This window comes from Volvox carteri, assembly GCF_000143455.1.
Source record: "Volvox carteri f. nagariensis unplaced genomic scaffold VOLCAscaffold_32, whole genome shotgun sequence".
In the NCBI taxonomy this organism is placed as follows: domain Eukaryota; kingdom Viridiplantae; phylum Chlorophyta; class Chlorophyceae; order Chlamydomonadales; family Volvocaceae; genus Volvox; species Volvox carteri.
This window is the reverse complement of record NW_003307575.1, coordinates 1,062,560-1,073,638: the sequence shown is the minus strand read 5'-3', so window position 1 is coordinate 1,073,638 and position 11,079 is coordinate 1,062,560. Positions and strand designations below refer to the sequence as shown.

The 11,079-nt window shown below is 57.1% G+C and overlaps 1 protein-coding gene across 1 annotated transcript in view; it reads left to right on the top strand.

The window, feature by feature from the left end:
• Positions 1–6,967: 6,967 nt before the first annotated feature.
• The window catches only part of VOLCADRAFT_93601 (uncharacterized protein), a gene marked incomplete at both ends in the record, with an annotated part of 5,695 nt that continues 1,583 nt past the window's right edge, over positions 6,968–11,079 (top strand). The window contains 4 exons of the mRNA XM_002952852.1: positions 6,968–7,001; positions 8,327–8,396; positions 8,651–10,144; positions 10,521–10,624. Coding sequence (XP_002952898.1) covers positions 6,968–7,001; positions 8,327–8,396; positions 8,651–10,144; positions 10,521–10,624 — 1,702 coding nt within the window. The remainder of the gene's footprint in view (positions 7,002–8,326; positions 8,397–8,650; positions 10,145–10,520; positions 10,625–11,079) is intronic.

Sequence of the window (11,079 nt, the reverse complement as noted above, 5' to 3'; positions counted from 1 at the left end):
CCAGGCGGATCGCGGGCAGTTTCGAATTCTCCATCACAATTAAAACAGTAGCACCCCGACACATACCCACACATACGTATACATGCGCGTGCACACACACACACACACACACACACACACACACACACACACACACACACACACACACACACACACACACGCGCGCGAGAGAGAGCACATTCTCACCCACATTCGAACACCTACATACAAACATACATACATACATACATACATACATACATACAATTGCGCACAAATACAAGCCACTGAACACCGCAACAATAACCATCGGCCGGCTTTGCAGCTTCTATCTGAGTTTGCTGACCTTATCTTTGCAGTTTGCTGCCTTTGTGCTTTTGCTGTCGTTGTCGCTGTTGCTGCTTGCCGGCACGACAGGAGAAAAACACCGCGCCACGAAACACCCACAGCAAGAAACTTTGCTCCGAACGTATGTACAACATCACTACATGATTGACTTTTATGACATGATTGACTTTTATGATGCAAACAAACAAGACTGCACAAATACATAGCACGCGGCACAGCAGCAAAACACCACAACCAACAACGCTATACAACTAACTAACAAGCAAGACGTGACGCACTGCATATTGGTACACGACGTACATATGGCACCATTAATCAGGAACTGCACAGCACAGACAACGCATGTATTCAACAATAGCATAGACTTACCAAAGGTACGACAACCCGTGACGGTGAAACGGCGACGGCGAGACAGGCGACGGCGACCTCGCCGAAGGCGAGAAGGCACGACAGCACGAGACGGCGACGGCGAGAAGGCGACGCGATGGCGAGACGCCGGCGGCGAGACGGCGACGGCGGGAAGGCGAGGCGAGGCGCCGTCGGCGTTAGGGCGACGGCGACCTCGCCGAAGGTGAGAAGGCGACGCGATGGCGAGACGACGGCGGCGAGACGGCGACGGCGAGAAGGCGAGGCGAGGCGCCGTCGGCGTTAGGGCGACGGCGACCTCGCCGAAGGTGAGAAGGCGACGCGATGGCGAGACGACGGCGGCGAGACGGCGAAGGCGAGAAGGCGAGGCGAGGCGCCGTCGGCGTTAGGGCGACGGCGACCTCGCCGAAGGTGAGAAGGCGACGCGATGGCGAGACGCCGGCGGCGAGACGGCGACGGCGAGAAGGCGAGGCGAGGCGCCGTCGGCGTTAGGGCGACGGCGACCTCGCCGAAGGTGAGAAGGCGACGCGATGGCGAGACGACGGCGGCGAGACGGAGACGGTGATGAAAATGGCATGACGGTGACGGCTGATGGGGATCCGGGGATTCGGGCGGGGGTTACGTGGTTACATACACACTACAAGGCGGTTTCGGAGTGGCCGAATTCACAACAGATTCCAACGAAACGCAAGACATGGAAACGAAACGAGGCCCCTCTCGTACTTACATTCTCAAACATGACGGCGATGTACGGCGGTGGCGACGCCTGTGGTGCTCATCGCGCCGATACGTGTTGTCCTGTTGGAAGTCCTCGCCCAGGCTCACTCAGACCGGTGGCGGGAACGGGCGGGAGGTGGGCGGGGAAATACACACACACACGCACACACACACGCTGTTAATCAGCTAGCAGGGGACACAATGAGCACAGACTTTGCACAGCAAAACGACATGGGTAGTTGTGCACAATATGGAGAAACGTACTAATACGCACACGGGCACATCGCGGGCAGTTGGGAATTCTCCATCACAAGTAAAAACAGTAGCACCCTCACACATACACATACGTATACGCGTGCGCGCATGCACACACACATACACCCTCTTGCACACACCTACATACACTTACACACGCACACGCGCGCGCGTGAGCACATTCTCGCCCACATTTGAACAGATACCTACCTACCTACATACATACATACAAATAAACATACAAACATACATACATACAATTGCGCACAAATACAAGCCACTGAAGACCGCAACAATAACCATCGGCCGGCTTTGCAGCTTCTATCTGAGTTTGCTGACCTTATCTTTGCAGTTTGCTGCCTTTGTGCTTTTGCTGTCGTTGTCGCTGTTGCTGCTTGCCGGCACGACAGGAGAAAAACACCGCGCCACGAAACACCCACAGCAAGAAACTTTGCTCCGAACGTATGTACGACATCACTACATCACGAACGGACACAAAGTGGCATCCACGCAGTGAACATACGGGGAAAGACCTTCATGCCGTACTCCCTACACGCCCCACCTTACCAAGGTACAACAATTTCATACCGAAATCCCCCTCCGTCACCAACTCGTCTATCCATTTGCAACTCGCCTTCACCCATAGAATCCAAGAACGATGGCCGACCTTGATACGACGCGTAACGGCCCCACGACCGGAAATCTAGGCGCGCTCTAACTAACGTACGACATGTACGGGCGACCGTGCATCCGGCGTCACTCACCAGCAGCGGAAGACGATGTGAGCTTGACTGCGTTGATTAGAAGCGTTGACAATGGGGGCCCTTGCTTCACGCCGACGCAACATCGCACTGGGGTCTTGGAGAGTTGAAATGTGGTGTACGCAGAGATTCTCGTTGCCAGGTAGAATGCGGTCGATCTGGAAGGTCTTGGGCAGCTCCAATGAGCAGTCGTCTCTGTCGCGAGGAAGGTCACGGATATCGGACGAAGTGGTCTCGCCTAACGACGTGTACTTTCCTGCCAGACCGCCTAGCTTTCAGCCTTCGTAGGCTCCTTACACAGCTAAAGCACAACTGTCGGGATTACGCTCAAACGCCGCATACGCCCATATTCTTGCAGCAGAGCGCTGCACAAACACATGCCCGTCGAAAGCCCGTCGACAAAGCCCCTTATGTTTCAAAGATCCATACATAAGCTCAGAAGCAAGCATCTCACCTCAAAAAAATGAGTTGCCGCAAGTCGCACCTTGCCCTCAGCAGATGAGTCAGGCAAATCGATGTCCGTGAAGCGGCGACGCTGTGCCTGAAGCAACGTCAGCAGGGGTTCAATAAATATATGCTTGAGCTAACCGCGTAATAAATTAGAGCAATGGAACTGAAGTGCGGCGGCTACAGCATGAAGGTTTTGCAACGAACAGTACCTTGCAAACGTTTGCAGGGTCCACAGCAGCTTCTCAGGGCGCCGCGCAGCTGTTCAGGCTTCCTCATTCGCTGGTCATATGTAGGAAACTAGCAGCTTTTACGGACGCAACAGAGGTGGAACAGGCCAAAAATGAGGGGCTCATGCGTTGGGTGAAATCAAGCAATCATATATCGGACGTTGTTCACATTTGCTAAAGGAGCTGGAAGTGCTGTGGGAGGTGCCTTTTGTCAGAGGCCAGCTAGGCTGTACGGCGCAACAGCTGCAAATTCAGGTGTGCGTGTTGGTAAGGTGCAGCTCAGCGAACTCACGTTGTCTACAGTTAGCCTACTAAAGTTTTATATATTATAGCTGTATGTCACTGCATTATCACGTTCACCTCCGTTCCGCTGCACCTGGTTACGTCCCCGGAAGCAAGATCCCTAAGTGCAAGCCCTTGCAAACAACAGGTCAAGTTATCATGAAGGCCGTTGCTTCATTTTTGCTTATGTCGCACAGCGGGCGATTGACGTAATCTGCCCATGGCGGAAGTGCCAAGAGCTATTGATACAGCGTTATGGTTCTTGAAGTTCTTCTTGAGTATCTAAGGTGCTTTAAGCCACGTTTGCTCACAAAAGGAACTGCGGCCCGAACAAGGGCGCCATGGAACTATCATGGGGGGCTTTCCTTTGACAGGGCTAAGCCATCCGTAGCTTCTTCTTTCGAGGTCATCCATCGATGCACCATCATTGTCACCCAGCACTGCTGTGAGCAGCGAGATCGTGCACCGCCCAGCTCCCTACCACCCTATATCCCTCCCGTTCACCCTCGCCTGTTAGCCCCTTCCCGCCACATTTCCGTTCCCTATCACTTGTTGCCATCCATCCCTTGCTCCAACAAGTTCATGATCAGCTCCATCACTGTGCTGTCATCCCAACACCAAGTGACAACAATATGTAATCAGCAGCTGCCTTCATGATGCCGACCGAGCTGCGGTAGCCTGATAGTGGTCCACAGGGTGGCTGCAAGACAGACGGTCCGACACATCCAAGTACAAGAGAGTGTATGTATGATGTGTGGGACAGGGGGGTCATATCTTCACCCTGCAGCCGCTACCTGGCAGATCCTGCCTTCCTGTGTTTATTTTCAATTTTGCCGGTGAATTTTCCAGTCCGAATTTTCCAGTTCATCAGCTCCTAAAATGACAATTGCCGCGTCATAGATAAAGGGTGGCAATCTAACGGTAAGATACCGAAGTGCGGGCACACAACAAGGGAGCCGACGCGGGTGCAGGGCTTGACGACCAAAGCGCACGCGGGCGCTACGAACTGTCTGTTGAAATACTTACACACCAACGGCACGCGGCCTGGCGCCGCTTCTCATCCAGCGCGTATCGGACAACCGCACTTTGCTGCTACTGCAGTTTCTCCTTATCTTCTGCTAGACATATCTATTGGATAAAAACGAGAGAATAGAGAGGTGTTGACAAGGTGAAGCTTTAGTCGCGAGCTCGGCTGTAGCCTCGATCACGGTGGGGTCGAATCTAAAATATAGACACCCTATCCATGTCCATCGCGCCATCCACCGCCACCAGTTCCACGACCACCGCCGCCGCACTGGCTTCACCTCTGGCCCAACCGCACCTCTGCTCCTTGCCATACACAGATTCGCAAGAAATTTGCCTCAGGCACCCGCCAGTAATCGCAGCTCTTGAAGGATCTCAACTCTGGCAGTAGCAGCAGCAGCAGCAGCAGCAGGACCATCATGTTGATTGCAGCCGCAGGTCCATGCGGACATACAGTGAGAAACAAGTGGGGAGGGCGCGTGTGTGTGTGGACACGTCAGCGTGTGATGTGTCTATTACCGGCTCATAGCAAATCAAGCGCGCAATATACCTCGACGGTACGACACAGTGCTGCTGCTGCTGTTGCTGTGCCGCCAGCCTCCGGCCAAAGCCCACTGTGCAGTTATCACTAATCCTCGTACCGTACCGCGACATGAAAAACACAATAGGATGATGCTCCACAAACTACGGCACACGGAAGAGTCACGACACCACAACCGATAGCAACCGACCAGTTAATCGCCCGTACAGCCGAAACAGATTGGTAATCTGCTGGAAACATCCCTCAACTCAAATCAACGCACATACTGACACTCGTAATAGTGAAGTGCTCAGCCCCCCTCAGCACCAGGACGGGGTGCCGCCGCCGCCACAGCAGCACCAACACGAGCATCGGGAAGAAGACAGCGGAGCCAGGCGCCTCTGCCACCTAGGGAAGAACGATAAAGGGAAAACACAAGCGCGTCAGAGAACGTCCCATTTCCTAGAAACAGCGCACTTACCTCCTTTACCCGTCCGCGAGCCCATAACCTGAGCGGGTAGAAACCCACCGTACGAGCATCAGGCGAGCATGCGGTGGTCGGGCCCTGCATTGCAAAGTCCCGCTTCGCGCAAATAGCGACACGAACAACGGACGCGGAGGTGGGGCTGGCGAGTGGTGCGCTCTTGGCAGCTCCACCTAAGGGACTACTAAATACGGACACCGGCGAGGCCTTGGCGCTTTCAACCGCTCCTATCCTTCTCTATCTCGCCTCCTATGCACCACCCGCCCTCCTGCGGAAAAACTGCTTCCTGGTGACAGACAGTGCACCGTCCCGCGCAGGGAAGCGAGAGAGACCACATCAGGCCTACTACTACCAGGGAGACCACTTCCGGAATCCTGTGTTTTACGACGTGATACTGCAGGTTTTATTTAAAACCCTTGCACCCGTACCGCACCGTACGTTACTGTAAGGAACCGCACCGTACCGTGTGGCATTCATATCCGCGGTAAATGATCTAGAACTGACAATGTGATAAAGCGGCCCAGAAGCTTCCCACTCTGTAACATTACATTACATTACACATATCCGCGGTACCGTGGCAGCAGTTGCGCCAGGCAGAAGGCGTCGTTGTGGAGCGATAGCGCGGCGTCCATTACCGCGACGGGCAGCGTTTCCCACAACGAGGTCATTAAACACAGGCACATACTGAGATACACAGCAATCATGCTTGGATGGTGGCTAGCAACGCTAATCCGGACTTTGTTTTAGGGCTGGACACCTTTCCTTAAGGGGTCTGCTCCGCTGCGCTCTGCTACTGTTGCTCCTGCTGTTGCTGCTGCTGCCACCAACCGCCAGCCAAGTACGACTGCATAATCACGCGATACGCGGCGCAGGAAAACACAATCGGCACGGCGATACAAAACATGTAGTACACGCCACGATACGGCACGGATCCATATCGCCGACTTACCGCATGTATCATCTGGAGGGTGCTTGCACCGTAGATTCCGCCAAGCGCCGCCGGTCAAAAGGAGGGTACGCGGTTCGGGGAACAGGTGGGGCGGGGCGGGAGGGGATGATATCGTTTGCTTTGCTACTGCTTTGCTGCTACTGCTGCTGTCGCAGCAGACCGCCAGGCAGACATGATTGCACGCTCCCAACAAAATGCGGAACTGAAAACCCTAAACAGTACGACCAACCGCAAAGCGCGAGGTATCTTGAAATCCAGGGGCTCATGCAAGGACTGCAGCTCGTGTAGCGCCCAATCGTTGCGCCCTCGGCATTGGTGTTGATATACGGCCGCCGCGCAGCCATAAGGACGCACCAGAGGCAGGCGGGAGGACGGGGCAGGAGGATGGGCGGAGGGGAAGGAATAATCAGCAAGGTACGATGAGGTGGTTCATGAGGCCGTCTTGTTTGGGTTCACGAGCGAAAAGACATGCATAAAATCTTATCCATAATAGCTCACGCATTCCTACAGGTGTTTGCTTTGCCTTGTAACGATCACTGTCGCTGCTGCTGCTGCCGCTTCTGCTGCCAGCCGCCAGCCGAACACGATAGCAAGGAAACATCCAACATGGCACCGGACAATACACCAGGCGCTGCACAGGGTACGACGAACTGCACTGTGAAGTGCAGTACAGCACGCAACGGCACTGGACGCAACGCCTACGTACCCCATCAAAGCCCACACTAAAGGTTGTCGAAATCATCAGTTCCTGCTTAACCTGTTTGCTTTGAACGCCTAGGCCCAGCATGTCATCTCCCCGTCGCTCCATGTCACCGAGCCCTAACATGGGACGAGACACGGACGAGACACGGAACATCGCACGCTGAAAGGTAGATGTAATTGTCGTCCTGCTCACAGCATTCATCACGCAGATCTTCCAGTTTCTGCCTGTAAGCGGGCAAACAGAAGCAATTGTGAGGACAAACTTTGCGATGTAGTCTTCCTGGTGCTGCTATCCAATTGCCTGATCCTTAATGCAATCAAAACATTTCATAGCTCATGCATTCTGGGAAGACAAGAGACGGACAACTCCAACTTCAACCGTCGAAGGCGCCTGGACGACCTAGGTGCATTACAGTCAAACCCACAAAAGCCTGAGCTATCCAGCTCCGAGCCGTATAAAGCAATAATATACGTGTCTAGAATGAAAATATCTAACTGTTGATATGAAGCTAATTTCGGGCATTTGAGTTTTGGCATGGTTCTGAGTCCTGGCTTCGGTTTTAGTTGCATGTGTTACACGCATCAGCCCAACAGGCATCAATTCAAACACATGTAAGCCTGGGCTTAGGAAGCGCAGAACGTAACCCCGACTCCCTGCGAACCTGAACCTATCGGCTATTGCAATTTGATCATGCCTTTTCGACGCGGGGAGAAGCCCCAAAAGCATCCGCCACCCACCAATTAAAGTAATTTCTACGTGCTGCACAATACGCACCCGGAAATCCAATGTACTCCCCGGGCTGAGGGACAACCTCGGCAGGTTTTCTGGTACGACAGTCAACCCCCAACTGCAACAATCGCCTCGGACCTCTTCCAATAGCTAAATTCGTGACGGTATTCTTCATTTATGCACCTCCTTGCCTCTACGGTATATGTTTAAATTTGAAACTGTAATCAGCCCAACCTTACAGCAACGATACCGGCAGCGTCGCTGCGCAGCTCCGTTCTCCGTGTATTTTTCTCCGGGCAGCCTGAGTTGTGGTGCATCCTATACGCTTAATACGGTACTAGGAGTAGCATCTACGTAGAAGCGGGCCCGGAGCCCAGAAATGGAACGGGTCGCTGACGTCCCAGCACACGCATAGCTGCGGCCAGTCGCGCTGTTCGTTGTGCAGAGTGCGTGGGGAGAACGTCTTGTTTGGTCCTGTTTGCTCCTATAGCGATGCCGCCAACTCTTCATCCCTCTCAACCGCCACTGCATAGGCCCAGGCTGCTACGCCATGGCAGTTAACGACGATATCCCTGACGACATCCAGCTGGGCATAGCTGAAAAGTAGTATTGGTTACCTCAACGACCTTTTCACCACTTTTGACCAGCTGGTGGAGAAGCATCAAGTTTACAAGGAAAGCTCGTGATTGGAGAGCGACATGAAGTGTTGTGCTGGGCGGGATGACCGTCGTAGAAAACGTTCGGGGAAATACCGTGCGAATGGGTGGCGTGTGTGCGTACGACGTTCGTGTGCGTGTGCGTGTTTCACAAACGACGTTCATGTCAAACCCGCGCCGCCTCCGCTTCCACGTCCTCAGGTCTGTTGCCTATTTGGGAAATGCCGTCGGGCTGCCAGCAGCGCCTGGTTTGGGTCTGATGGATCCAGATCACGTGCTACATCGGATCTTTGCGTACGACCCGCCAGCGCTGGACAGTTTGTGGGATGCCGTACGAGCCGGCAAGACGTGGAGCGGTCTCGTTTGCATGCCGTCACACCTAGATCTCCGGGGCCTGCGGGACGCCGCCAGCATCACCGCCACGTCCACGTCACCATGCGCCGGCCAACGCGCCCTCAGTGCGGCCGCCGACGCCACCGCTGCCGTCGTCCCCGAAAGCATGCCATGGAGCCAGGGGCTTTTGTACGGCGGCGGTGGCAGCGGTGGAGTCGGTGGCGGCGCCGCTGCCGATACGGACGTCGTGGGCTTGCTGCCACAGCAGCTGCAGCGGCACGGGAGCGGCACGGGCTCGCGGGTCGGTGGCGGCGCGACGGCGGCTACAGCTACGTGCGCCTCGGCGGCGGCGGTTGCTGTACCTGTCGGCTCTGGACGAGGGGTGGGGGAGAGGAGCACAGCTGTCGTTACCGCGGCCGCCGCTGGCTGTGGCAGCGGCGACAGCGGTGGCGGCGGCGGCGGGGGCTCCTGGGGATTCGGCTGGGTATCGCATCTGCCGTCCGCCAGCCTGCCATCGCCACAGGCGCCGCCGGCTGAGTGCAACGCCAGCGCCGCCGGTTCACTCTCTCCTGACGTGGTGGCCACTATTACAGGGCCGCCGCCGCCGCGAGCTACTGCAGCCACAGCCGGCGGCAGTAGCGGTGGCGGCTGCAACAACAGCGGCAGCCGCGGCAAACCCGTTATGAAGCTGCCGCGCAACGTCTCGGCACCCACCTTTCGCAGCGTTGCGAGCTCAAGCCGTCCTCTGCCGTCGGTACTGGAGGCGGAGGCAAGCTGCGGCGGCAGCGTTTGCGGCAGCGGAAGCGCCGCCGCCGTCAGCGTGGCGACGCTTCTGGCGCAACGTGCCAGCTGGAACGCCGACCAGACATTCCCAGCCCAAGCTGGAACGTCGCTGTACGGCAGCTCTCCGTTGACGATGCCGTCAAGGCAGCTATCCACTTCGGCGTCCGTCGGTAGCGGCGCAGCTGGCGGCGGCGGCGGCGGCAGTGCAGGACTGTTTGGTCCTTTGGGCCTGATCCACAGCCCTTCTTCAGCTCAGCTGTCGTACTGGGCCAACTCCCGCCGTACACGCATTCACAGATCAAACAGCCTGGCGCAGACGGAGTACGCCCTGGACGGTAGCTACCGTGCCGCGCGGATTGCGGCGTCAGCGGCGTCTCAGGGCCTTCTAGGCCTGGGGCCTACTACTGCTTTCGCTGGCGGCGGCGGCGGGTGGTCGTACGGCAGCGCTGACGGCCATCAGTGCTGCAGCCCCCGCGGCTTGGATGCGTCCCTCGCGGATCAGTTGTCGGGTCCCAAGTTTGTGTCGCCCCTGGTAGCTAGTACGGCAGCGGCAGCGGCGCCGCCAACGACCGCGGCGCGGTGAGTCCTAAGCGCCAGCGTGACGAGCATGCCAGCTTCATGCGGTAATGGCGGCGGCGGCCTCCGAGGATTCTCTGCGTCGAGCGGTGCTACGACCAGTCTAGCGACGGCGGGAGAGGAGCTCGCGCATACCGAGGTGCACCGCCGCCGTACGTTAGCAACTGCTGCTGGGGTCGCCACCACCCGCCGTACAGCACCGCATCCTTGAAGAAGTCTTTCCGAGACACGTGCTGGAGGTGATGACGTCAGACAAGCGCCGTACATCGGCTTTTGGCGGCGGCGGCGGCGGCGGCGGCGGCTGTCCCTCCCTGGTGCGCACTTCCTCCTTGTCATCGACTTGCACTGTCGGCGGCGGTGCTGCCGCCACCGCCGGCAGGCAGCTGTCGTGTGGCGGACGTGGCGTGGGCCAGCCGGCACCTGCGCTAGCCGGCGGCGACGACGCAGCCGCTGCCGCGCCGATGGCGATGGTCTTTGGGCGCAGTTCGGCGCCAATCCTGTGCTCGCCAAGGAGCCCTGCCCGAGCGGCAGCGGCAGCGGCGGCGGCGGCGGCGGCTGCGGCGAGACCTGACGGCCCTAGCGGTGGCGGCAGCGACGTCACCGACGTCGGGGCTGTCGTACCTCATAGCCTGGCACACGATTTGTTCTCGCCGCCGTCGCCAACCACTGACGGCAATGCCGCCGCCACCGACCCCGCCATCGCAACACGCCGTATTCAGCCGTACCTCGCCGCAATGTCTGGCCGCAGCGCCACCGCCGCCTCGGCCGCCGCTGCGGCCGCCGCAGCCACCAACGGCTGCAGTGGAGAGCGCCGCAGCATCAGTACGAATTTAGGCGCGTCTTGTAGCCTGGCGTCGTATAACCACAGCACCTGCACCACCCATTGAGTGTACGACAGTTGCGACGATCGTACAAGCTTCGGCTGCTTCAGTCGTCAA